Source organism: Eumetopias jubatus, unplaced genomic scaffold, assembly GCF_037043125.1.
Source record: "Eumetopias jubatus isolate StellerSeaLion01/CBP00866 unplaced genomic scaffold, mEumJub1_p1.0 scaffold_14, whole genome shotgun sequence".
Lineage (NCBI taxonomy): Eukaryota > Metazoa > Chordata > Mammalia > Carnivora > Otariidae > Eumetopias > Eumetopias jubatus.
This window is the reverse complement of record NW_028274820.1, coordinates 58,406,879-58,432,029: the sequence shown is the minus strand read 5'-3', so window position 1 is coordinate 58,432,029 and position 25,151 is coordinate 58,406,879. Positions and strand designations below refer to the sequence as shown.

General features: G+C 40.9%; 1 protein-coding gene across 1 annotated transcript; it reads left to right on the top strand.

Moving 5' to 3' along the window:
- The first annotated feature begins 21,422 nt into the window (after positions 1 to 21,422).
- On the top strand, positions 21,423 to 22,527 carry LOC114221199 (uncharacterized). Its single transcript, XM_088018414.1, has one exon. It carries the CDS (start codon positions 21,494 to 21,496, stop codon positions 22,409 to 22,411), a length of 918 nt encoding a protein of 305 aa, XP_087874540.1. The 5' UTR covers positions 21,423 to 21,493; the 3' UTR covers positions 22,412 to 22,527.
- The last annotated feature ends 2,624 nt before the right edge of the window (positions 22,528 to 25,151 follow it).

Here is a 25,151-nt window from a genome sequence, read left to right as displayed (position 1 = left end):
TCTGTACACTCAGCAGTGTGCATTTTTGGTTGCTGGGTATATAAAAGTTAACATGGGAAGTAGAACATTTGTTGGAATGAGCTACATTAAAAATATTACCACTGTGGTGCAAATCACTGTTAATGACATTTATCGAGTGCTCATTCTGTAAGGGTCCCACTCTACCAGGAGTTTTAAGATGATACAAAGGAAATAGAAGACACTCTTTTTGACCTCAGAAGCTAATGCTACTTTTTTTCTCTGCCCTTCCCCCGGAACATAACAGCTAGATTACTTCTCAAAAATCTCTGTCGGCTTTAAAATTCTGTTCAAAATAATGGGAATATCAGCTATACCTCGTTTCCTGGTAGGCCATTCCAAGGAGGCCTTTTATTTTTTTTTTTTAAGATTTATTTATTTATTATTTTAGAGGGGGCAGAGGGAGAGGGAGAGAGAGAATCTCAAGCAGACTCCGCTGCTGAGCATGGAGCCCAAGCATGGAGCCCGATGTGGGGCCGGATCCCATGACCCTGAAATCATGACCTGAGCCGAAATCAAAAGTCAGATGCCCAACTGACTGAGCCACCCAGGTGCCCCTCAATGAGGCCTTTTTGTAAGCTCTTACAGGGCCCCCGGTGTGGCCAAGTCCCTTCTCTGTCCCTAAGTTGCAAAATTCACAGCCAAACCCCTAATGAAATGTCTAGCGGCAGCAGTGACATTCTTTCCCTTTTCCATAGGTGGGTCCTCCTGTCACCTAAGAAACAGATTTGTATAAAGCTTCCTAGATAGGGCTTCTGAAACATTAATGTGCATGCAAATCTCACCCAGGGATCTTGTTACAATGCAGATTCCAATTCAGTGGGTCTCTGAGATTCTGCATTTTAACAAGCTCCCAGGTAATGTTGGTGCTGCCAGACCTCAGACCGTACTTAGAGTAGCAAGGACAGAGGTTACTACGGATAGAGTTTCACCTGTTTCAGGCAGTATTCAAAGGAAGAAAGACAAAACAAAGATCCCAAGTCTGCTATCTTTTCATATCTCTCTCTCTCTTTCTCCCCCCCTCACTCAAGCACTAGAGACTACATGCCCATCAAACCTCAAGAAAAGCCTTGGGAACCTCAAAATTTTCCAACTTGAATATGCAACCTAAGCTCCAAATGTGACCTCAGGTTTAAAATATCAGTTCAGTTTTTAGGCAAATAGAAAACACTGAAAACTGAGTTTAAAAGTGCTGAATCTGTCCTTGTAGTATGAATATCATAGAAGCACCTCAAATTAGTTGTCTTTTTTGACACCAAAAGAGGGAGGTACACGTATGCTTCCTTGTATAGGTCCTGTAAAATTGTTTCTTGACTGGGAACATTAAGAGAGAAAGTTAAGGATCAAACTTTTTTTCTAAATCAGCCACATATTAGAAGCACAGGGATTTGGATTTTGTAATTTATTTTAGTTTGAATTATCTAGATATTTCCTCCAAGTACTCAAATCATGGTAACAACTTACACTGTTGTTGCTTTATTTTTTTCCCCCAACTCTTTGATATTCCTTACGCACGTATCACCTTCAGACACCCTGTCCTTCAAGGTCTATAAAATTGGCTCAATCTTCTGTTCTGTACTCTCTGGAAGGCCTGCCCAAGACCTTTTTGTGTTCCTGAGGGAACTTATATTCTATGGTCATTTCTAGTTTGAGTTTTCTGCTTCTACTGAATTTTTTTAAGATTTTATTTATTTATGAGAGAGAGAGAGAGAGCAGGGGGAGGAGCAGAGGGAGAGGGAGAAGCAGACTCCATGCTGAGTGCAGAGCCTGACACGGGGTCAATCCCATGACCCCAGGATCATGACCTGAGCCAAAACCAAGAGTCAGCTGCTTAACTGACTAAGCCACCCAGGCACCCCTGCTTCTACTGAATTTTTGTTCCCTTTTGCACTTTTTAGGTGTTGGCGTTTTCTTCCTAGATTGTCCCCAAACCAGCTCCTTCCCACCTTCATTTTAAGCAAGGTGCATATATAAAGATCTTGTGTTTTGAAGAGCCTTTACAGAAAGTCATAAGCGGAGGGTGATATTGCTGCACTGCAAATAAATCTGCAGTACATATTACCCATCACTATTCCTGAAAGTTCCATCAGCCACTCTCCAGTATATCTCTGGACCTCTCGCCCTCGTGCTGATCATGCCTTTTCCCCCTTCCTTCCCGTTTCTCTCCCTATACCACTTCTCTCCCTCCCTGCCCCTCAACAGTCCAATTTTATGTTCACACCCAGCTTATCGAGAGCAATTTGGCTCTCTCATTCTCTATTCCCAAACTATTGCCAGACTCACTTTCATATTCCCAAAACTCATCAAAGTGCTCTCCTGTCTGAAAGAACCATTAGCAGATTGCCATATTTTCTTAAAGGGGCTTCAATTCTTTAGAGGCATATGGAATTTAAAACAGCATTTTTTTTTACAATAACAAACATGATCTCACTTGGCCTCGTAACTCTGAGGTAGGAAAAACAAGCATTAGCATGGCCATTTAGACCAAAAAAAAAAAAAAAAAAAAAAAAAATCCAGAAAAATCATAGAAATTATGCATAGTCCCCTAGTTAGGGGCAGAACCAGGGCTGAGACCCAGGCTTCCCGGCATCTACTATATTCTCCCTTCTGAGTCGTTTTTCTGCTGGATGAGACCAAACATGACATTTTACAAACTTGAAGGAGGCTTTAACTTCCTCAGGTCCAAATTGGATAAGTCCAAATCTTATTCCTTGACACAAGCTATTTGATGAGAGCTTTACAAGGCCTTTGGTTTGCAGTGATCATTGGCAACCCCACATGCAATTGCTTCTGTGCATAGGCCACGAATCAATGTTTTCTCCCCCAAATTTTTAAGTGTGCCTCCAGGACTGTGGAATACAGTTCATGAGGCAGGGAACAAGAAAAATGACTTTGTTTTCGATACCTACTCGTGTCCACCATTTTAAAGTCTATTAGCAAGTGGCTTGAAGAGTGCTACAAATTATAAATAGAAGCTTCAGGTACTACCACAGCAATGCGAAACCATGAAATTATACTTTAGAATTATTTATTCACCTTCTCAACATTTAAACCTTCTGAACTATTTAAAAATCACAAAGATCTGAGAATCCTGAGATGGCAGTATAGGCTGGGGCTGGGGAGTATAGTTGGTTTAGGCAACATGCTAAGGTGGTAAGTCTAGTCTTTAGGTGCTAATATCTCGTTCTACTGTTGCTTTAACCCAAAAGTCACAGAGCAGTCCTGTAACTGAAACAAAAAGGAGAGGAGTCTACGTGAGAAAGTGAGTGTGGTTACTACAAGGGCTCTACTACTCTTAGTAAACTTACAGCAAAAACACACCACTCAGTTGCATTGTAATGATGTGGTGATTACACACATGCACACACTCAATTTTGGAAATTACATCCTGAAACTTTGCCCTTTTTTTCTCTAAATAAATTCATACTGAGAAAGAGAAAAGCAGCCCCTGACATGCAAGGAGCTGACCTAGTATGTTTAGCTGGGCCTTGACATTGTCCTGTTGTACAATTTCACAGAAAATCAACATCAGACAAGGGCCACTCTGTGACCACAGTGGAACAAATCAAAAACACAGCTACTCCGTAATCATATCTGAACAGAGACAAAGCATAAACATTGTCTAAGCCATAAAATACCAAAAATCCCAGCTAATATGAGTGAGTGCTGCTTCTTTCCCAATTACAGCTTCCTTCCCAATCGGTAAGAGTTACTGAGAGAGCCATAGAATTGTCCTTGATTTCAGATAGCACCCAATCCAAAACGAATTCCTGCTTCCTTGGATCCTCCCCAAGTTACTCAACCAAACTCAAGTACAATGGTAAGTCCTTTCTAATGCCCTCTTACTGAGACATGCCATGGTTCCCCATGGTGTACATTCTCCTTTAGCAGGATGAGTAATAAGCACTTGTTCAAATACAGGTGTGTTCCTGGTGGTGTTTGACTACAGAGCATTGACAGGAAGTATAGATAGATTTAGAATGAAAGTGAGTAATGTGGGACCATGGATGTTTTACCTTTGGCAGCATGGGGTACAAATAATGGTGTGGCACAGTTAGAAAAGTGGCCGTGTGGCCATATTCTTCCAGGCTACCATTTTGTGACTTCATGGAAACTTGACTATTGCCACTGATACCAATCTGTATGAGTCTACATAAATATCACCTGTGTGGTTGAAACCCGCCCCCACTTCTTAAAAAGTGGATATTCTCTCCAGTCCAAACTGGATTTCTTCATTTAATCTCCATACCTTGCATGCTATACAATGTGCCTTTATACTCCAAGACTTCTACATCTCCTCCATTTTTCATTTTGAATACAAAATAAGATGCAGACTCTCATTTGAAGATCCCAGGCCAACTAGAGCACCACCTGTTCTTGATTTTGTTTTCAACCAATTAAGCATTTAAATCGTTTCTCCTCTAAATTGAATTTGCCTTTGTTATTTTTTTCTTAGCCTTTTCCTTTTCCACAGCCATCAGCCATATCCAGTAACAATTGTTCAATATGCTAGGGGGAAAAAAGTGAGACTGTAAGGAAGTAGAAATGAAAGGGTATAGGATGGATAGTGAAGGAGAACTGTAACCTGTGACGAGACCTGAGGCTTACCTTGTACAAGGCAACCTTACGTCACTTCACCTCTCTGGACTTCAGTTTCTTCCTCCATAAAATGAAATGAAGATGAGGTCTCTAAATGTTTGCAAGGTAGAACTGTAACCATCCCCTCCTTGCCCACCTTCACTCCTTCCTGACTCAGAAGAAAGGAAGCCCCTTCTTCATTCTACAGCTCGCCTTTCCCTTTGAGATCCAAGTATACCCTTCCTGGCTTCCATCAAGGTATTGTTCTTTCTCTTGAATCTTTCATCCTTTTTTTCCACCATTAACTTCTCTTTTTCTACCCAAAGCTTTATTCCCGATTCACTCTCAAGAAGCACTAACCACTGGTTTCTACGGCTTCTTTCACCACAATCCTATTAGTAGTTGGCCCGCTGATTCCACATTCCTTCCTTTGGAGCTATTCTGTCTTCAACCACTCCAACTTTGAAGTGATTTGGAAAACAGGTATGAGAGATCTGGAATCAACACAGACTCAAGAAAACATTTTGTTTTTAAAGGGGCATGTGTCATAAATGAATTCTTAACACAACAGCATTACAAGTTACAGTAATCAATAGATATCAATAGATAGCTACATTTAATAATTTGTTTGAAACAGACCACATTTCTATGTTTCCTTGAAATGAATCAGGAGCTTTCACGGAAACCTCTATGGAACACATGATTGCATGAATATCATTTCTTATTTAATTGGCATTTAAGCAAATGGGTTAATTTTTTTCAACCAACTATAGATTTATCTTCCTTGGCTTATGGTTTTATTCATTTATGGTTGATTTGGTTAGATTAGAAAAATATATGAGAAGTCAGGTCTCCTCTTAAAAGGGATAGACTGAATTTGAAGGCCTGTGCCAGGGGAAGATACCAGAAAGACAGGAAGTGCAGAGTTCTGACTATCTTTGCCTCAGAACAGAGGCAGGGGAACTAGGTTTGTCTCCTCTGCTTCCACATCTATCAGTCCCTGAGCCTTCTTTCGTGACAAGCCTCAGGACAAAAGAATAGACATAAACATAACTGGCCAAAGATGTAGCAGCTTTCAAAGTGCCTTTAGTGAATAATCTGATTTTATCATCATCACCCTGAGAAGTCAGAAGGGGCAGATAAGCAATCCCCTTTTTTCTTTCTCCACAGTCTCTCATACCATATACATGGTACCTTCCTCACCTTCATTCAGGTACGCCAAAAACATTTATTGTGCTCTTACTCTATCCCAACAACAGAAACGCTGTTGTAGCTCATTTTCTTTGGTGAAAGATAGGAAGCAATCTCTGACTGGAAAGGAGATGAGTGCTAGAAGTGTCTCTTGCTTTGTTCAACACCAGCTTCCTTATTGCACCAACAACTTCCTATGGGGGAAAATAAAGCAACCAACCCCATATTTCTACAAATAGAGAAAGAGGTTTGGAGAGTCTTCTTTGGTGTTCTCCACACAGAACTTCTTGATGGGATCCTCCATGCAAACATAAAAGCATTATTCCTTAATAAGAGCTACCGTCTGAAATGGGCTTTCTCATTTACAAAGTGACTCATCTGTGTTGGCCTATGTATCTCCCTTTGGTTACAATCCTATAACCAAAGTGTCTCTTTTAATTCTTACAAAGACAAAACTCAAAAAACCCTAAAGGAGCAGTGTTATAGGTTGATTGGGTCCTCCTAAAATTCGTATGTTCAAGTCCTAACCACCAGTGTCTCAGAAGATGATCTTATTTGGAAATAAGGTCACTGCAGATGTAACTAGTTAAGTTGAGGTCATCCTGGAATAGGGTGAGCCCAAATCCAATATGACGGGTGTCCTTATGAAGAGGAGGGATTCGGACACAGACAATGTGACCATGAAGTTGAGGATCAGGGTGATGGATGCTTCTATACGCCAAGAAACACCGAACGTTACCAGCAAACTACCAGAAGCTAGAAGAAAGGCAAAGAACAGATTGTCCCTCACAGCCCTCAGACCAGACCAAGCCTGCCAATACCTTGATTTCAGATTTCCAGCCTCCAGAAATGTGAGACATTACATTTCTGTTGCTTAAGCTACCCAGTTTGTGGTACTTGTCACATCAGCCCCAGCAAACTAACACAGCCAGCTTTACCAAAATCTCTGAGGGGTGCTGGGCCCTAGTAGCATTGGTGTCACTCCAATAGAGAGAACACAAAGAAGAGTCAGTGTCCCCCCCAGCTGTGCCACAAACCAGATTAAGCTCCAGCACCTCACGAGTTTCCTTTCATCAGCAGTGGTGCTCGGGGTCATAACCAAAGGAAACCACAGAACTGGCTGGCACAATGGGATGTTTGGGGAACCCAGAAGAATCCCAGAAGGAGGACATCAGAACGGAATGAAAAAGGAAAAGCTGAGGCTGCCATTTGTGTAGGAATGCATGTGAGAGCCCCCTACCCCATATGACCCCCATGAGCACATTGGGGGCCGTTACTTAGCACTCCTGCACAATTCCCCCATGAACAAGAAGAGCAAATGTCACTGAAATAACCAGTTTAAACTGATTAACATTTTCATTAAGAAAATGACCCATAACTTTGAGTTCTCTACTGGGATTGCTCTGTTCATCTTAGAAAAGCAGCATGCTCTCACTTTCCCTATCATTAAGGTAGAGTTGTTAGCCAGAATCATTTTGTGCCTGAAGAACACAGCAGTTTGGCAGGATTACACAGAGAATGAAAGGAAATAGGTTCAGAAGACATGAACAACTTCAGTCAGCTATGTTGACTACCAGTCAAGTACTGCTTATACAACTATTTCAAGACGAAAAATGTAAAGTGAGGAAAGAAAGGAAAAAAACCATGAAACAAGATTATGATGCAAAAATGTTCAATCAGTCCTTTCCAATTTTCTATGTGCCCTAAATAAAATGTGTGTTTAATTGTTTAATAATGCAAGATCTTGTTCTTTTATGGAGTTTGTTAGAGCAGGCCCAAGCAAAGGGGTGTCAGGAAAATGCAAACGGAAGCAATGGATTGGATAACTACCTTGTCAGTGAAAAGAAACAGTATGTATATAATTTAGGCCCCCCCAACCCAGTTTGTGATCAGATAGTATCACAGGGAACTGAAGAATATTAGGGACAACAGGCACAAGGAGATTCTGGTGGTTTTAAAAGAAAATACTGTCTATAAATATTATTAAAAGTATGACATTTCAGGGTGTATGTTAATTATATCATTTTTGAAGGATGTTTAAAATTATGTAATTTTGGCTATATAATTACTATAACCAACTTAAAAATAAGTGTTGTAGATATTTTCACAATGCAAAATTGACAACTGTTAATAACTGTAAATTCTAGGTGGTAGAAATATCTAAGGTAGTTATGTTATTATTTTCCCTTTTGGTTTTTTTTAAAGATCGATTGATTGATTTTAAAGAGACACTGAGATCATAACCTGAGCTGAAACCAAAAGTCAGACGTTTAACCGACTGCACTACCCAGATGCCTCTTGCCCTTTTGTTTTTGAAAATACCTCAAAAAAATTTTTTTTAAAGAACTCTTATCCGACAACATATTTGTCTATAGATCTGACATCTACTAGTATTGTGAATTTAGGCAAATGTTTTACTCTCTCTGAATTGTTTCCTCATCCACAAAGTGAGTTCATAATAATGGAAGAGTATTTACAGGGATTAGAAGTGATGTGTATAAAGAGGTGATGGTAGACAGTAGGCATCCCCAAAATGATAACTATACTTAGTCCTGAATCTCCTCTCTAACATCCCCAATATGTAATTATTCAGTCCAGCCAGGAGAACTTCAAGTTCTGACAAGAAAACCCCACCTTCCAGACCAGCCTGTTATGTTTTTTAATTCCTCATTGTTAGAAAGTCCACCAAATGGTCTCCCTGTAACTGTCACCCATGGTCCTAGTTGGGGCTACTAAGTCTTTCCACTCAGCCTTATTTCAGTATTTTTAATTCAGACAAGGAGCTTCCATTCCCCTCCATCTCCCTACCACCTTCAAAGCTTCTCTTTTCTAGGTTTAAAATATCTCAATCTCTGTATCCTCCCATATGAGACTTAATTTTGAGTTCCTGCACCATGGTGATGAGTTTCCTCCTACAGTATGCTTCCGCTGAAATTTATCTCTTTAAATTGCAATGCCTGAGGTTGAGATTGGAGCTATACTTTTCTCCCTGGCCCATATTGTTGTTCTAGATTGTGGATGGGCAAACATTTTCTGTGAAGGACCAGACAGTAAATATTTTCAGCTTTACCAGCCATACAACCTCCATGCAATTACTCAACTCTGCCGTTGTAACACAAAAGCAACTATAGTCAGTATGTCAAAGAAAGGACATGGCTATGCACCAATAAAATCTTTTTATTTTACAAAAGCAGATGGTATCTGTTTGATGATATGACCAATAGGTCATAATTTGCTGACCTCTGGTTTAGATGACAGTCTCCCGCTAAAGAAAGTCTCCCACTGGATTTTTTCAATGGCTGCACCACACTGTTGTGTCTTTTGTCATACTTCCCATTGAGCTATGTCTTAAACAACAGAACATTAATTTGAGTGCCTTTCTGAGTGCAAAGAAGGATATTGACACCAGAACAGAGTTTAGCCAACCTCCCTCTTGGTACATGCAGCCAAGAGGAGCATGCGGAAACAATGAAGAATGGATCCCTGTTACCAGTTCCTGCACGGCTACAGCAGCTATCAGCCCACCACATATCTACCCAAGTGCCACCATAACTGAGCTTACATGGAAGGAAGTTGATGTGCGTCATGACGGAAGGTTTCTACAGATAATGCAGTGGATTTGGAGGTCCCAAGTGGAGAACTTGGCCTTCATCTATGTTACATACATTTTGATAGATTCAGCTCACCTCTACAACTAGTTGAGTACTTTTCAGATAATCATCTTATTATCTAATGTGTGGCGTCACATCTGTTCTTTCCTTTGTTTATAAATTATTTTCTCCTTTATTCATAAGATGTTTGCATAATTAAAGTATTTACATGGTAGCAATTAATTAGCTGCTAATGAGGCACAAAAAGTCATATAATTACTTTCAACATAATTCAAGCTAATATTTTTCTGTTTACTCGGACTCAAGAATGCCCTTAATTAAGATTTGCTATAATTTCCTGCCTTGACAATTCAGTGTCTATAGAGTCACCAGCCTATTATCGGCATAGAAGTGAAAAGAACATTGGATTTTGAGTCAAAACTCAAATGTTAGTCCCATTTCTGTTATTTTTTGGTTTGAGCACTTGAACAAGTTAATTAAGTTCTCTCCACCTCTACTCCTCATGCATAAAGTGAAGAAATAATACTCTCCCTGACTACTTCACAGGTTTATTTAATTGTCAAACATGGACATGGATTTCAAGGTTATTTTGTCTAAACATGTAATGTGTTTATTATATACAAAGATGTTCACATTATACTATTACCAGAAAAAGTACATAACAAACCAGTATTGCCTTATCATCTAAATTTTTCTGGAAGGAACCACACCAAAATGTTAATAGTGGTCATCTCTGTGGAGTAAAAATAGGAGTGATATTTGTTTTGCTTTTTTTTGTTTATATGTAATTCTACGTTTTCTACAATAGCAAGTAATACTTGTATAATAATAAAAGATCAAATTTTAAAATAATTGTTTATTGAATTATAAAATATGTTAATTCTAGAATATTTGGAAAATACAGAAGAGTAGAAGAAAAGATGACATATTTACATGTGCTTAACTCTGGTATTCCTATAACCCATAAGAGGAGTTGTAAGAAACCATCTCTCAGGTTGAGGTCCCACATTCCATGGTTCTTAGTACTCATAAAGGTATCCTAAAAAGCAGCTGAATAACTATACGCGCCAGGCAACATCTTTGATATATAAATCTCCACGGCAACTGAAATAAGGAAATAAAATTGCTATGGCCCATACACTTAGAAGTGCAGAGCTATTGTGGTTGGCACTGCGAAAACTTATGTTGTAATGCTGTTTAAAAAGCAACAAATAAAGAGGTTGTTTGTTTTGAGAACTCAATTTTAAATGACTGGAAACAAATAAATTTTCTCTAAAAGAATATGTTGAAAAACCAGAGTAAACAAGACTTTTAAAAAGAAGTAAATTAAAGGTGAACTTTGGAAAGGTCAGATCTTACATTCTACACTGAAATTCTTTCAAATGCCTTTCAATTCTAGAGCACAAAGTCTAGCTATTCCATCAGAGTGACTTTAAATCAGATCCTACACTTTAAATATGAGGGAAAACACTAAGGCTAATAATGTAGAATACTAGGAGCTTATATATGGTACAAACAAATTTCCTCTCCCTCTTGTATTACCACCAAATGGAAAAGAGAAAGGAAATTTGTGGCTGACTTTTCACATAGCAAGTGAATTTTTTTCATTCTCCCTAAACCTAAAGCCACATATAAAAAGCCCCTGGGTAGAAGAACCACATAGTGATTGTAAATATAGATAGTATCCCAGCAATTTTTTTTCATTCTTTTCAGAAGGCTTTTAACAGTGGCTAAACCTGTTAACTAAAATTAATCCAGAAGGAGAAAATACTTACAAATTATATATCCTATAAAAAACTTGTATCTAGGATGTATAAGAACACTTACAACTCTATAATACAAAGACATATAACCCAATTTTTAACTGGGCAAAGGATCTGAACAGACATTTCTCCAGAGAAGATATATGAATGGCCAATAAACACATGAAAAGATGCACAGTATCACGGGCCATCAGGGAAATACAAATCAAAACCACAGTGAGATACCACTTTATACTCACCAGGATGGTTATAATCAAAACACAGAAAATAACGTGTTGGCATGCATGTGGAGAAATTGGAGCCTGCCTTCACTGCTGGTTGGAATGAAAATGGTACAGCCACTTTGGAAAATAGCTTGACAGTTCCTCAAAAGTTTAAACATAGAGTTACCATATGACCCAGCAATTCCACCCCTAGGTATATACCCAAGAGAAAAGAAAACATATGTCTACACAAAAATTTATATGCTGTTCATAACAACATTACTCAAAAGAGACAAAAATATAAGCAACCCAAATGTCTATCAAGTGATGAATGGATAAATAAAATGTATTGTCATACAATGGAATATTATTTAGCCGTAATAAAGGAATGAAGTACTGATACATGTTACAACATGGATGAACCTTGGAAACATTATGCTAGGTGAAGGAAGCCAGTCACAAAAACCACATAAGATTCCATTTATAGAAAATGTCCAGGATAATTTGAGAAACAAGACTAAGGATCATAAAGGAAGGGAGGGAAAAATGAAACAAGATGAAACCAGAGAGGGAGACAAGCCATAACAGACTCTTAATCTCAGGAAACAAACTGAGGGTTGCTGGAGTGGAGGGGGGCGGGAGGGATGGGGTGGCTGGGTGATGGACACTGGGGAGGGTATGTGCTATGGTGAGCGCTGTGAATTGTGTAAGACTGATGAATCACAGACCTGTACCCCTGAAACAAATAATGTATTATATGTTAATAAAAAAAAAAATGAAATGAAGCTGGAAGCCAACTGGAACCCAGAGAAATGTAGGGCCATTCTACCAGCCAAATCCATATGTTTATGTAAATGGGAAATAAATATCTGTCTTATTTACAAAAAAAAAAAAAAAGAAAGAAAGAAAGAAAGAAAGAAAATGTCCAGGATAAACTAATCTATAGAAACAGAAAGTAGATTAGTGGTTGCCTAGAGTTGAGGGAAAGGTAACTTGGGGAAAACAGGGTGACTGCTTAAGGTACAGATTTCTTTTTGGAGTGAAAATGTTCTAAAATTGATTGTGGTAATGACTGCACAACTCTGGAAAATACTAAAAACCATTGGCTTGTACACTTTAGATGGGTGAATTATAGGACGTGTGAATTATATCTCATTATAGCTAGTATAAAAATGATTGATTGATCGATAGGTAGATGATAGATATTAGACAGACAGACCCAGGTAAGAGCTACCGAAGGCCAGTTTCCAGAACTGGTTGGGTCTCAGAATTGGCTTAGGGAGGACAGCTAAGCCACTCCCAAGTACTGGTGTCTTTCTCTTCTTCCACCTCAAGATCACCCAACCAATGAAAAAAACTTGTTTAAAACTTCTTCTACAACTCATCTCCTGGTGCCTTCACTAAAGTCAATTCTTTTATTAAAAATATGTATATAGGGGCACCTGGGTGACTCAGTGGGTTGTGTCCGACTCTTGGTTTCAGGTCAGGTCATGACGTCAGGGTCATGAGATCAAGCCCTGCCTTGGACTCCTCGCTGGGCATGGAGCCTGCTTGGGATTCTCCCTCTCCCTCTCCCTCTGTTCCTCACCCCCACTCTCTCTCTCAAAAATAAAAAATATGTATATGTGTGTGTGTGTATATACTGACTACTCATTTAAGAGATAGACACTGCATAAAAATTGTCTAACTTCTACTACCTACTTTATTCATACTCTCTATACAAAAGTTTCACCCCACTTACCAACTATGGAGTCTTTAGGACCCATTCACTGAGGAGCTGGCATCTTCTCAATCCCATTCCAGTCTGGGAGATTTAAGATAACCCCATCCCTATCCCCAGGGAAATGCTTGTTTGAGAAACACGTCATTTGGATCTAAAATTAAGTATTTTGCTTATTCAAACACTGTGCTATAAATCCATCAATGTTAACAAAGAAGCCACAGTTATGACTTAGGAACCTCAAACAAAGACTAAGGCTAAGGTCCCAAGTAAGACTAACGAACACTCTGTTCTATCATACGTGGAAGATTTTCTCTGTTGCATCTCCCCATAAAGAGATTTGGATTCCCCTTATGACAAACTATTTTACTACAGAACTTATCTTTACTCCTCCGAAATATAAACCTCTGTATTTACATGAACATTCAAATCAAGATTTGTGTCTATTGCTGTAAATAGTGATAGCTTAGGAATTGCTATGTAGTACCCATTTCATGTGTTACTGCACTTCCTGGTTTATTATGAAGTTATTATTATTGTAGTAGCAATAGTAATTGCCCACCTAGTCCTAAACCCCTTTTCTCTTCACTCCTATAAAAACCACAACATATCTTCCGGTTTTTGAGATGGCTGTTTTAAAACTGTCATCTCCCTGCTAAGGCATTTTACTACAAACTTGAATCAAAAGTACTTCTGACATTTCTAAGGCTGAAACAAGACATGGAGCTTTATTTGTTCTCCTACTTCAGTGGCCTTCAGTCCCTCTTCACCGCAGACCCCCATGCCCCCCAACACACCCTATACTCTTTCCTCCTGTTGCTAGAGATTGGAGGGAGTCGTCCCTGCCATCAAGAAGATATTTGCTAAGGGTCACTGGTCTTAGCCACCCTTCCCCAAAGGACTCGCTAACCCTGGAAAGCAAACACAGTGGGGTGGCCCAGAGCATAAGGAGCACGCTTTTCCCATAATCTACAAAGTCCAAGATTAAAGCAGGATATGAGGCCCAAACCTACATCTTGGATCCCTCCCCTCCACATTCCTTTCTGCAAGCAGGAAAAGGACAAAGGTGTGAGTCCACGGTGCGTATCTCTTTAAGCCGAGTGGACAAGGAAGGCAGACAAAGAAAACATGGACAGTGGTCCCTGGAATAAGCCCTGGTCAGAAAACCACTGTGGCCACTTGAGTGAAAGACAGAAAAGAGGAAGTCACATCCATGACCTGATCTCTTTTCAAAAATTAGGGCCCCTGGGTGGCTCAGTCGGTTAAGCGGCTGCCTTCGGCTCAGGTCATGATCCGGGAGTGTCGGGATCAAGCCCCTCATTGGGCTCCCTGTTCAGCAGGGAATCTGCTTCTCCCTCTCCCTCCACCCTCTTGTGCTCTCTCACTCTCTCTCTCTCTCTCAAATAAATGAATAAAATCTTAAAAAAAAAATTAACTTCACCATCAGTAAATATGGCCTAAGTAATATCCTGGAATCTGACCAAGGAAATTAGCATGTTTTCTACTTTGGGGAAAGGAGGAAACACAGGACGTAAGGGCACCTCCCTTCCCCTAAAGGCCCATGACTTGGAATACTCAGCTTCTAAAATCTTAACATCCGATACATCACCACCCTCCTGAAGCCCCTCCATTTTTACTTCAACCATTCTTTGCCAGCTCTTCCGTCCCCTTGTCTCTTCACCTGATCTACTCTGGAACCCCCAGGTGCTGACGTTCTCACTCCCCGAACAGGCAGCTGAGCTGTGCTGGAGGAGACCATAATGAAGAGACCACAACTCAGAGACACTCTGCTCCTAATTCTTCTACATCTTCCAAATAACACTCTTCCATCCCACACAGATGTTTTCCCAGATCTCCAGGACTCTTCTGATGCTTCTTCCTTCCTTTCCACCCGCCCGCTCTCCCCTAGCAGATGCACTTGACTGTCTCTATGCAGAGATAATATGTTTGTGAAGGCAGAAAGTTGATGTTCTTGCATCTGAACCAATTCTGTTTCCTTCCCTCTAGTCTCATAGAAAAAGATGTTCTTTCTCTTCAAACCATTAAGCAATGTCCATGTTGTCCCTGAGCAGAAGCTACTTGTGTCTTAGGGATACCGCTAGAAATAGAAGTCTTGCTCTCAGTGTGTTTGATTTGCATTTCTCTTAATATGAGGGAAGTTGTCTTTCAAATATTTTTGCCTACATTGAATCCTCTTTGCCTGTTTTTTCCGTGTCACTTTCTTTCATTCTTTTTTTTTTAAGATTTTATTTATTTATTTGACAGAGAGAGATCGAGAGAGAGAGAAAGAGAGATCAAGAGAGAGAGAGCACAAGCAGAGGGAGTGGCAGGCAGAGGGAGAGGGAGAAGCAGACTCCCCACCGAGCAGGGAGCCCGATGCAGGGCTCCATCCCAGGGCCCTGGGATCATGACCTGAGCCGAAGGCAGACGCTTAACCCACTGAGCCACCCAGGCGCCCTCTTTCATTCTTTTTTAACATTTTCTTTACTTTTTATTTTTCTTCTTTTCTTAGTTAATCCTCTGTGTCCTCTACTGTGTTTTAGAGTATCTATTCTCACTGTTTTCTTTCCAATTTTGCCATCATTTCTGTGATGATTTTACTACTATCTTTCTTACATTCCTTCTGTGAGCTTTTCCCATTTACCTTTTTTATCTTCTCCTACCTTTTGTCATCTCTTCCTTGGGCTCTCACACTCCTGTTTGAAGCTCTTGTTTCATAAAAGCAATTGTTTCATTGATTATTCTTAAAATTCATGCAATATATTTGGTTACAACATTCATCTACTCTAAGGCAACATTTTTTTTCATGAATATCTTTGTTTAACATTTTTTCCCATTCCTTTTTCCTTTTCTCTGTAGTTCACATATATATGAACTATATACATATTCTCACTTCATGATCCCTCATTACTGAAAGACATACATTTTTCTGGACCAACTATTTGCAGGTATGTGTTGGGAAAGGGCTGGAGGCACATTCCAATCTGGCTGAAATTTTCTCATTACAAGGTTTTGTGAGTGGTGATGATTGGCAGCCCTGCCTCTTTCTCACAATAGCCCCATTCTCTTCTCCCCTGACGCTATGGAGATGATCCATTTCCTCTATACAGACTTTCTGCTTGATTTATTTGGCTCTGCCTCCTCTGAGAATTATGAGCAAGCAGAGTCCAGGAGCAGCCCTGGCTCCTATCTATGCATCCTGTTGCAATGAGGGTTTGGGGTTTTGCACCTCATGGGGTACCCATTTCACCTTTACTGGCTCTTTGAGATCTGCAATCTCTACATCCTCTCTCCCCATTCTCATAAATTCCACTCTCCTCCATTACCATTGCTTTGGGAATTTACAGTTCCTTAGTTTCACCAAAACTGGAGTTTGGGAGTTTGTGTTTTTGTTTCTCATGCTCATTTTTATTTTAGGATGATTTCTAGAAAAAGCTAGAGAAAATGCCAAATTTATGGTGTAACACAGCAGAAATCTCTTTATACTTTCTCTGAAACCTTGCTTCACATGTATTTTTAAGCTCATCTATTTTTTCCCTCAAATTTAGTGGAAGGAAATAAAAAGCCTCCCTTTATGCCCCTTATCTACCACTGTATCTCTCTCTTGTCATTCACCAAATATTTATTAAATGCCTACCATGGATGGGGCACTGTACTCAGTACTAGGGTTATAATGTTAACCAAGATTGGCATTGCCCCTGCTCCCTCTGAGCTTATAACCAAGGAGAGAGAACTGAGAATTAAATCAGCAATATAAATACCCTATGTTGCTATTCCTACTTTTCCACCTTCCACTGGCTTTTCAGCTCTGTGCAGTCAAGCTCCTGCCTTTCAAACCTGCTGATCTTTTATTCAGGCAAAGTCACCAGGGAAATTTTCATGGACCAATCCAGTGATGATCTATCAGTCTTCATCTTGCCTTTCTTCTTCACAGCACAGTTTCCTATTCTGTTCTCATTAAAATATACTCTACCCCAAATTGCCGTGACCTTTTGACCTTCCTCATTTGCCTTGGAACTCTCTGTCCACTGATAGTTCCTCCTGCTTCTCATTAAAGTTTCTGTTTTCTGGGGCTTTGTCTTTGGCCCTCTTCCCTTGGCATTGGGTGTCCTCCCTAAATGACTTTATGCTCTCAACAGTTTAGCCACTCTTTCTATTACAAACAACTCTCAAATTTATATCTTTAGCTCAGACTTCTCTCTTGAGCTCCAGGTTCATGTATCAGCCACCTACAGAACATCTGTATCTGGATGTCCCTCTTTCAATTCTAATCTGTTAGATCTAAGACTGAATTAGTTTTCAAAACTAAGTCTATGTCTACAGACTGGTTTAGTGGCTTTACCACATACTTCATCACCCAACACTAACGCCAGGCCTTTACCCTAAATCTTTGCCACTTTCTGATACCTTTCAATGTCTTTTTTTTTTTTTTAATGTATTTTTAATCTGCTCCCTTGCCTCCTTGGGCAAGCCCATCTTTACTGCCCGATTTCAAGCCCTCACCATTCCAGGCCTGAACTAGTACTGTAGCCTCTTAGCTGGTCATCCAGCCTCATTCTCCCCCTCTCTAGGCAACACTATCACTAATGCCACAGTGAGCCTCTAAAATGTAAATCTAATCATGATGGACTTCTACTTAAAATCTTTTAATTTTTCCCCTTACCCCTGTATAAAATATAAACTCCTTACTATAATTTGAAAAACGCTTCATGACCTGGCTTGTGCCTATAACCTCAAGCTTATATCCTGCTGTTTCCCCCTCTTCCCTGCCCTATACCCTGTGCTCTGCTGTACCTATTAACTCTTTCTCAAACCCACCATGCTGGTTCAAGCCCTATGTCATCCAACATGATCCTCCTTGGAATACACTTCCTGGAACATTCCTTTTCCTGGGATACACTTACTCCATGTTTCCACCTAGTGAATTCCTGCTCATTCTATAGTGGGCCTTGCCAGCCCCCTGGCTCCCCCACCCCCACCCCAGCTCACTCCACAACTTTATCTCCTCTGAGTCCAGGTTTGATGTCTTAGATGCACCTAAGAGCATCTGTTTGAATTCTGTGTTTATTCATTGGGACTTTGACTGCTGAGAGCAGAGCCCCTTGAGGGCAAGGACATGGTCTTATTCATTTTGCATCCCTAGGTACTGTTCCAAGAGCCTGGTGTTCAAATACTTGTGAATCAATGAGGGAATGAATGAATGAAGTGTGGTGAGATAATAATGTATGGAACAATACACACTAGTCAGTGGAGAAAGGCATTTTACAGCCATGGTGGTGTTGAAAGACGGGAAATACAGTCCTTCTCGCTGGCTATTAAGTGTTTTACATCAGATCCTTTCTGAAGTGTTAAAAGTTAAATCAGTTTCCAGGAAAACATGACTGCCGATGTAAAATATGCCCTAAGGGGAATATTTCCCCTCCTAATACTTTCCATGCGTATGAAAGGGAAAAGTCCACCCATCACACATGTTCAGTGTTGTCATCTAGAAGCTCATGCCCTTACATTTCTCCAGGACCTAATTTGCAAGCTAGTAAATCAGTATGTTGGCCAGGGATCAGTCAATGCACAAAGTTGGCAGGTTCTTTGCAGTGTAACGAGTCATCTTCCTGTCAGTACCTGGTCAGGTCTGGCTGTGAGACAGGGCAGGCCGAAGGGGCCAAAAGGGACCAGGCCAGTCTGGACAGACATGAGGAACAATGCCCCATGTAGGCCGGTCACCACGAGGGCAAGGCTGGAGAGCCATGTCCACTCTAGAAGACAGACACTGGATTCTGGGAGTACCCATGATGAAGCCAAAGGAGGTATCAAGTTACCACTTAAGGAATCCACAAGTGTTAAGAAACACTGATAAGACGGGCATAATGTCCTGTGATAGAAGTCCCATGTGGGGGCAGAGGCAGAGACCAAAGGCCATTGGCAGAAGTCAAGGTACACGTTCAGACTGGACCCAAGGGAGCACAAAAAGAAGAGAAAGCAGTGACACAGTTTCCCTAAGAGACAAAACCCACACTATTAGACAATGGCAATATAGTACTGATCCTGGATCTGTGGCACTCTTTGTGTGTATAGATAAGGACTGCATACTGGACATTTTTGGGTTTTGTGTGTCCAGAATTACTTCCCCATATGCTTCTGGTAGTAAAACCTATCTTTCTGGCAGAAAGCCCATTCCCTGTGGTTTGAGTGGAGCTAGCCTCATCCACCCCTGGTCCAGTGTGGGCACATGACCCAGACCTGACTTCACGTTCCTTCCCTAGGCTTCGGGCTCCCTAAGGTAGCTTATTATAGGTCTCGGGCATGTGGCAGCCATACTACTTACCTAGCTACAGAATGACTAGGCAGAAACAAGTACAAGTGACAGATGCAGAGAGGGTCAGAGACTCAGTAACATCATTTGATCCCTGAAGCAAGAGGCTACCTCTGAAATTCCTTTTAAAAGAAGTTAGAATTGGGTATTTGCAATCCAAAGAGTCCTTTTCTCTTAAAGGCCAGTGTGCACAGCTCTAAGAGCACACGGGGCTTGGCAGCTGCCTGAGGCTAGGTTTGCAGTATGGGCAGAACACTGGATCTACTGAGAAATTCTCACAATTCTCAATGTGACTACCAGATTTTATGCTGAGATTTGTTTTTCAAAAGAGAAGGGAAGTCTTTATTTTTGGTCACTGATGTTATCTTTTCTGCTCCTTTTTGTTTCTCATCCTTTTCACACCCACACTCAACGCTCTGGATGAGGGCAGGGAAGGGGCTGGTTATATGACAATACTAGACCACTTTAAGCCACCATAGGATGGCCAGCAGTCCATAGGATGGCCAGCAGTCATTCTCTGGATATTCAGGGTCGTCCTGCTTAGTGGAGGGGAAGGACGCCTATACCACAATTACCTGTCATCTGAGAAGTCAGCGTAGGCCTGACCTCCCTTGGGGTTTAGTTTCCCCTAAAACTCAAGCAGAGATAGAGCTCTACTTCATCCTGCTCCCTGCGGGATCCCAAAATGGTCCTGTATAATTAGCCTGAAGACATTCCCTGCTGTTTGTTAGTCATGAAAACAAGTAGAAAGCACTAGAAAAAAGAGTAGTTATTTAGAGGTAAATAGCAAGACAAGGTTGGAAATGTTTGATCTCATATATAGATATGGCCTTTGTGTTCCCCAAGTAATTACTTTTGGTTTACTTTTTTCTAAAAATGCACCGAGATTTGAAGGTTAGTAAGAATGAACAATAAAATTAGGTACTAAAAACAAACAAGGCTCTCAGGGGATAGATCCAAATAAGAGAAAGCCGAAGTCCTGGCACTTCTCTTAGTTGCAAAAAAACAGACCTCACAAGTTTTGTCAGCCTTGCTGTATCCGTCAGACTTTCTTTACCTACCCTAATTAATCTGGAGAGGGAATCTGAAAGTTTGAGTCAAAGCCTTTGGTTTTCAGATAAGAGAGCACACCAGCTTTCAGAGAAAATTCCAGATGTCCCTATGTTTCTTCATTATAAAACCCTCTCTGTGATCTGTAGTCCAGAAAACTTTGAATCACATTTCTGCAAGGTACAAATAGCCCCAGTGAAGATGTGTCAGGGTTAAAACACTAATAAACCAAGCAGGTGGTGACCAAATTGGAGAGGATGTTTGATCCTCTCCCAACTTCCCACTGCTGTAAGGACAGAGATCAATAGTAAATCATTTTTTATAGTCAGTTCTCCTGTTTTTTAAGAACAAGAAATCATTTTGGAAGACCTTTTTTTTTTTTCTAGCAAGGGCTTCATAACATCAGCACGCAGCTCACAAAATAGAAGAACAGAAACCACATCCAGAAATAATCTTCTCCCAGCCACTTATAATGGATTATGTTAAAAGGGCCATTGACTAAATTAGTGTGGTGGTGTTTCATAAAAAGTTATGTAAATCTTAAAGGGAGGTAACGCTCTTCTCATTATACTTGGGGATGAGGAGATTGTGAGACAAGATTTTGCTACAGAACAGTGGCTTTGCTTCATTTCTTCTTATGCCACCAAATTTAACAGACAATTTGAATAAAACTGTCACCTCACATACTCATATAAACTGGATCTTATTGCCAGTTGGGGCCATACTGAAAAGCACGAGACTAATGGAGCCAAACTCCCCACAACTGTTTGATCAATTTGCTATACCTTTACTTTTTTAATTTTTTTTTAGAAGAGCGAAGTTGCATTTTCATCAGCGCTTACTCAACCAGGAGATAGTAGAAAGTTCTTACTACTCTTTTTAAACTTGTAAATGGGATTCTTTATCTCAGAGGCCCAATCACGATTTCAAAGAGAAAATTTTTATTTTTAAGAGATTCTTTCTTTGGCCTCGCGTCACAAGTGCGGCGGCCGTGCAGCCGGCAGGACAGCGAACCGTCTGGCCTATAGCCTCCATCTTCGGTTAAGGACATGACCAACCAGTACAGTATTCTCTTCAAACAAGAGCAAGCCCATGATGATGCCATTTGGTCAGTTGCCTGGGGGACAAACAAGAAAGGAAACTCTGAGACAGTGGTCACGGGATCCCTGGATGACCTGCTGAAGGTCTGGAAATGGTCTGATGAGAGGCTGGACCTACAGTGGAGTCTGGAGGGACACCAACTGGGTGTGGTGTCCGTGGACATCAGCCACACCCTGCCCATTGCTGCCTCCAGTTCTCTTGATGCTCATATTCGTCTCTGGGACTTGGAAAACGGCAAACAGATAAAGTTTATAGATACAGGACCTGTGGATGCCTGGACTTTGGCCTTTTCCCCCGATTCCCAGTATCTGGCCCCAGGAACTCATGTGGGAAAAGTACACATTTTTGGTGTGGAAAGTGGGAAAAAGGAATATTCTTTGGACACAAGAGGAAAATTCATTCTTAGTATTGCAAATAGCCCTGACGGGAAGTATCTGGCCAGTGGAGCCATAGACGGGATCATCAGTATTTTTGATATTGCAACTGGAAAACTCCTGCACACGCCGGAAGGCCACGCTATGCCCATGCGCTCCCTGCCCTTCTCCCCGGATTCCCAGCTCCTTGTCACTGCTTCAGATGATGGCTACATCAAGATCTATGACGTACAACATGCCAGTCTGGCCGGCACGCTGAGTGGCCACGCATCGTGGGTGTTGAATGTTGCCTTTTGTCCCGACGACACTCACTTCGTTTCCAGTTCATCTGACAAAAGTGTGAAAGTTTGGGATGTTGGAACAAGAACGTGTGTCCACACCCTCTTCGACCACCAGGATCAGGTCTGGGGAGTAAAATACAATGGAAATGGCTCAAAAATTGTGTCCGTGGGTGGTGACCAGGAAATTCACGTCTACGATTGCCCCGTGTAAACACCAGAGTCTCACAGGCTGGTGTGTAGATCATGACATTCCTTGCCTTTCTAGCATTTATTGGAGCAGAAACAAATTTTGTAGATACAGGATCAATCTTTTCATGTTCTGTTATTGGAAATGCTATTCATACTTGAACATAAAGTGTTTATAACACCAAAACAAAAAAAAGAGATTCTTTCTTTAATTGGTTACTTAGTCTGTTCTAGAAAACTGTACAAACTCACTGGAATTACCTTGATCTATATGGTTCAAGAAAGGGCAAATCCTACCAGAAGGAACACAGCATGGACATTGGAATGCAGTTATCTGGATAATAATACTTAACAACTTAGGCGGATGAAGTACTTCCCCTTTAATGCCTCAGTCCACACTTCACTCTGCTATCACTATGCTAGTCGCATTACGTTCAGAGGCAATCAGATGCATGCGACAATTGCTTTTTAAGTACCACAGAACTCGCTGCAGTAATTTGGTTGGTTCCAACCATTCTCCAAACAAAAATATTTGTGCTAAGTATGTTTTAACACAAAGGCTCCGAGTTTGTAAATTATTGTTTATTATTATTATTATTATTATTATTGGAAACTGACATACACATTCCCCTGCACTCCACCACCCTGCATTGAAAATGTAACAGAAGCAAAGATTGAGAAGAAGCTGGAAGAAATGAAGAGCCTTTCCCACATTTTGAAATGCCCAGAATAGTAATGCACATATATTGTATATGCAATAACCCTGCAGTAAAGAGAAAGACATACAGAAAAGAGAGTGTTGCATAAAAGCTTGGGTAACTGTACATTTCAGATAGTAAGGGGAGATGTCAAAGCGTTTTGTTATTTGTAGTACCCGTTTAACTGTAATTCTATATTCCACATTATGTGAAAATCTGAGTTTAAGCAAAGTTAGATTTTTTTCTCTTTAATTGCCCAGGTACTGTGCCCAGAGATAGGGCTGTAGCTATAGAGGGACCCCAAGGGCCACAGGGAGTGACTGATTAGGTCAATACTGAATCCTCTCTGAACCAGGAGGATGGCTTTCACCTGGCAGCCTTGCAAAGTTGTTCTCCCTTCCGAGTCCCTTTCCTACAAGCAGAGTCTGCCCCCACGTGGTGAAAGCAAGAGGCTGCTCCTGATTTCCCTGGAGCCTCTTTCTCTACCTCAGCGGAAGAGTATCTATAGCAACCCATGCCTTTTGACCACCATCCTACCTTTGAGCTGCTTTTTACTGCCTCTCTCCCCTCTGTCCCCTTCCCCCTTTCACTCTTGTTCTCTTTCCTTTTGTCTTTCTTTTTCTTCCTATCTACTTCTTCCTTCCTCCTTGCCTTCCAGAGCCTTCCACAGTATTAATATTTAGCAGCCCATTCATGAGGGCTGAAACTGATGCAGACCTTCTGTCTGAGGAGAGAATTTGGATTCTGATTTAAGAAATTTAGACAATATGGTTTCAATAAATAATTAAGTAATAATCACCTTAAGGGGTGATACCATGACGTCTAGAGAGCTCAGTACATACTGAATGAGCAATCAGGAAACACAGGTTTCACTGGCCTTGACCCTGTCCCTGGATTATGATATGAATGTAATATGTTTGTATGAAAACTAAGAAATCTGGACATAAGTGCAGCTTCATAGAGAAACGGAGGCAGGAAGACACTAAAGTGGGTTCCTCTGCCTTCTTCAAAGAAAAGCAGAAGGGCAACTTACCCATCATGTCCACCAGCAAATCAGCAAGCCACCCAAGCACACACGAGAGAAGTAATCCAAAACAATGTCATCATGCAAATGTGACCACAAGATGAAGCTCCTCATTCCCATCAGGGCCCTATTCCAACCAGCCTGTCATCCCTAGGACCATCCTGAGCAACCAATCCATCCTGGATATCATTTTCATCATACCACCTTCCTACACAGAAACCTTCAAAGCTGTATTTCTTCAAATAGATCTTCAAAGGTATGACTCTTCAAAGGTATATTGCCTTCAAAGTCTAAACACCTTGTACATTCAGGATCTCACTCTCGCTCTCTCTCTCAGACACACACACACACACACACACACACACACACACACACACACACACACAAATAGTCTCAACCTATTCAAGTTCTCTACTTCTAGCCACTTTTCTCTTCCTGGGTGTCCTCCAATGTCCATCTGCTTCTTGCCTTCATGCTTTTGCATTTGCTGTTTCCCAGCCCAGAATGGTCTGACTCAAGGCCCACAGTCTTTTGTGGAGCTTATGTCAGTCTGGAAGTCCCTTTTTATTTAACAAAACTGAAACTGCATTACTGCACAGAGCAAGACATGTCACCCAAGGAGATGTAAGTTGAGGGCATTTTTCAGACCCATATGAAAGCCTCATGTTGAGATATAATGCATATATTTTAATACAATGTAATTTACAGAGCCATTAATCTTCCAAGGCAGGAGGTGGGGTGGGCTGGGGAGGGGGAAGTGTTCATAAACTAACAATAAAGAATTCACACGGCTCATGCTATTGCCAGAATCCTGAGATGGAATTATGGCCCCATAACTCAAAGTTGGCTGGCTCTTTCCATTTTCTAATGGATGTATCGGAGGCTTGGGTTCCTGCTCACTTTCCCTGTTTACTCTCTAGCTTCCACTCCCTTCCAGTCACACCAAGAAGCCCCCTAACCACTTCATGATCTGCCTCAGGGGCAGAAAGTGTGACAAGTTAGTTAAGCTGTATCTTTGTTGAGGAAACGCAGAAGGATCTCCC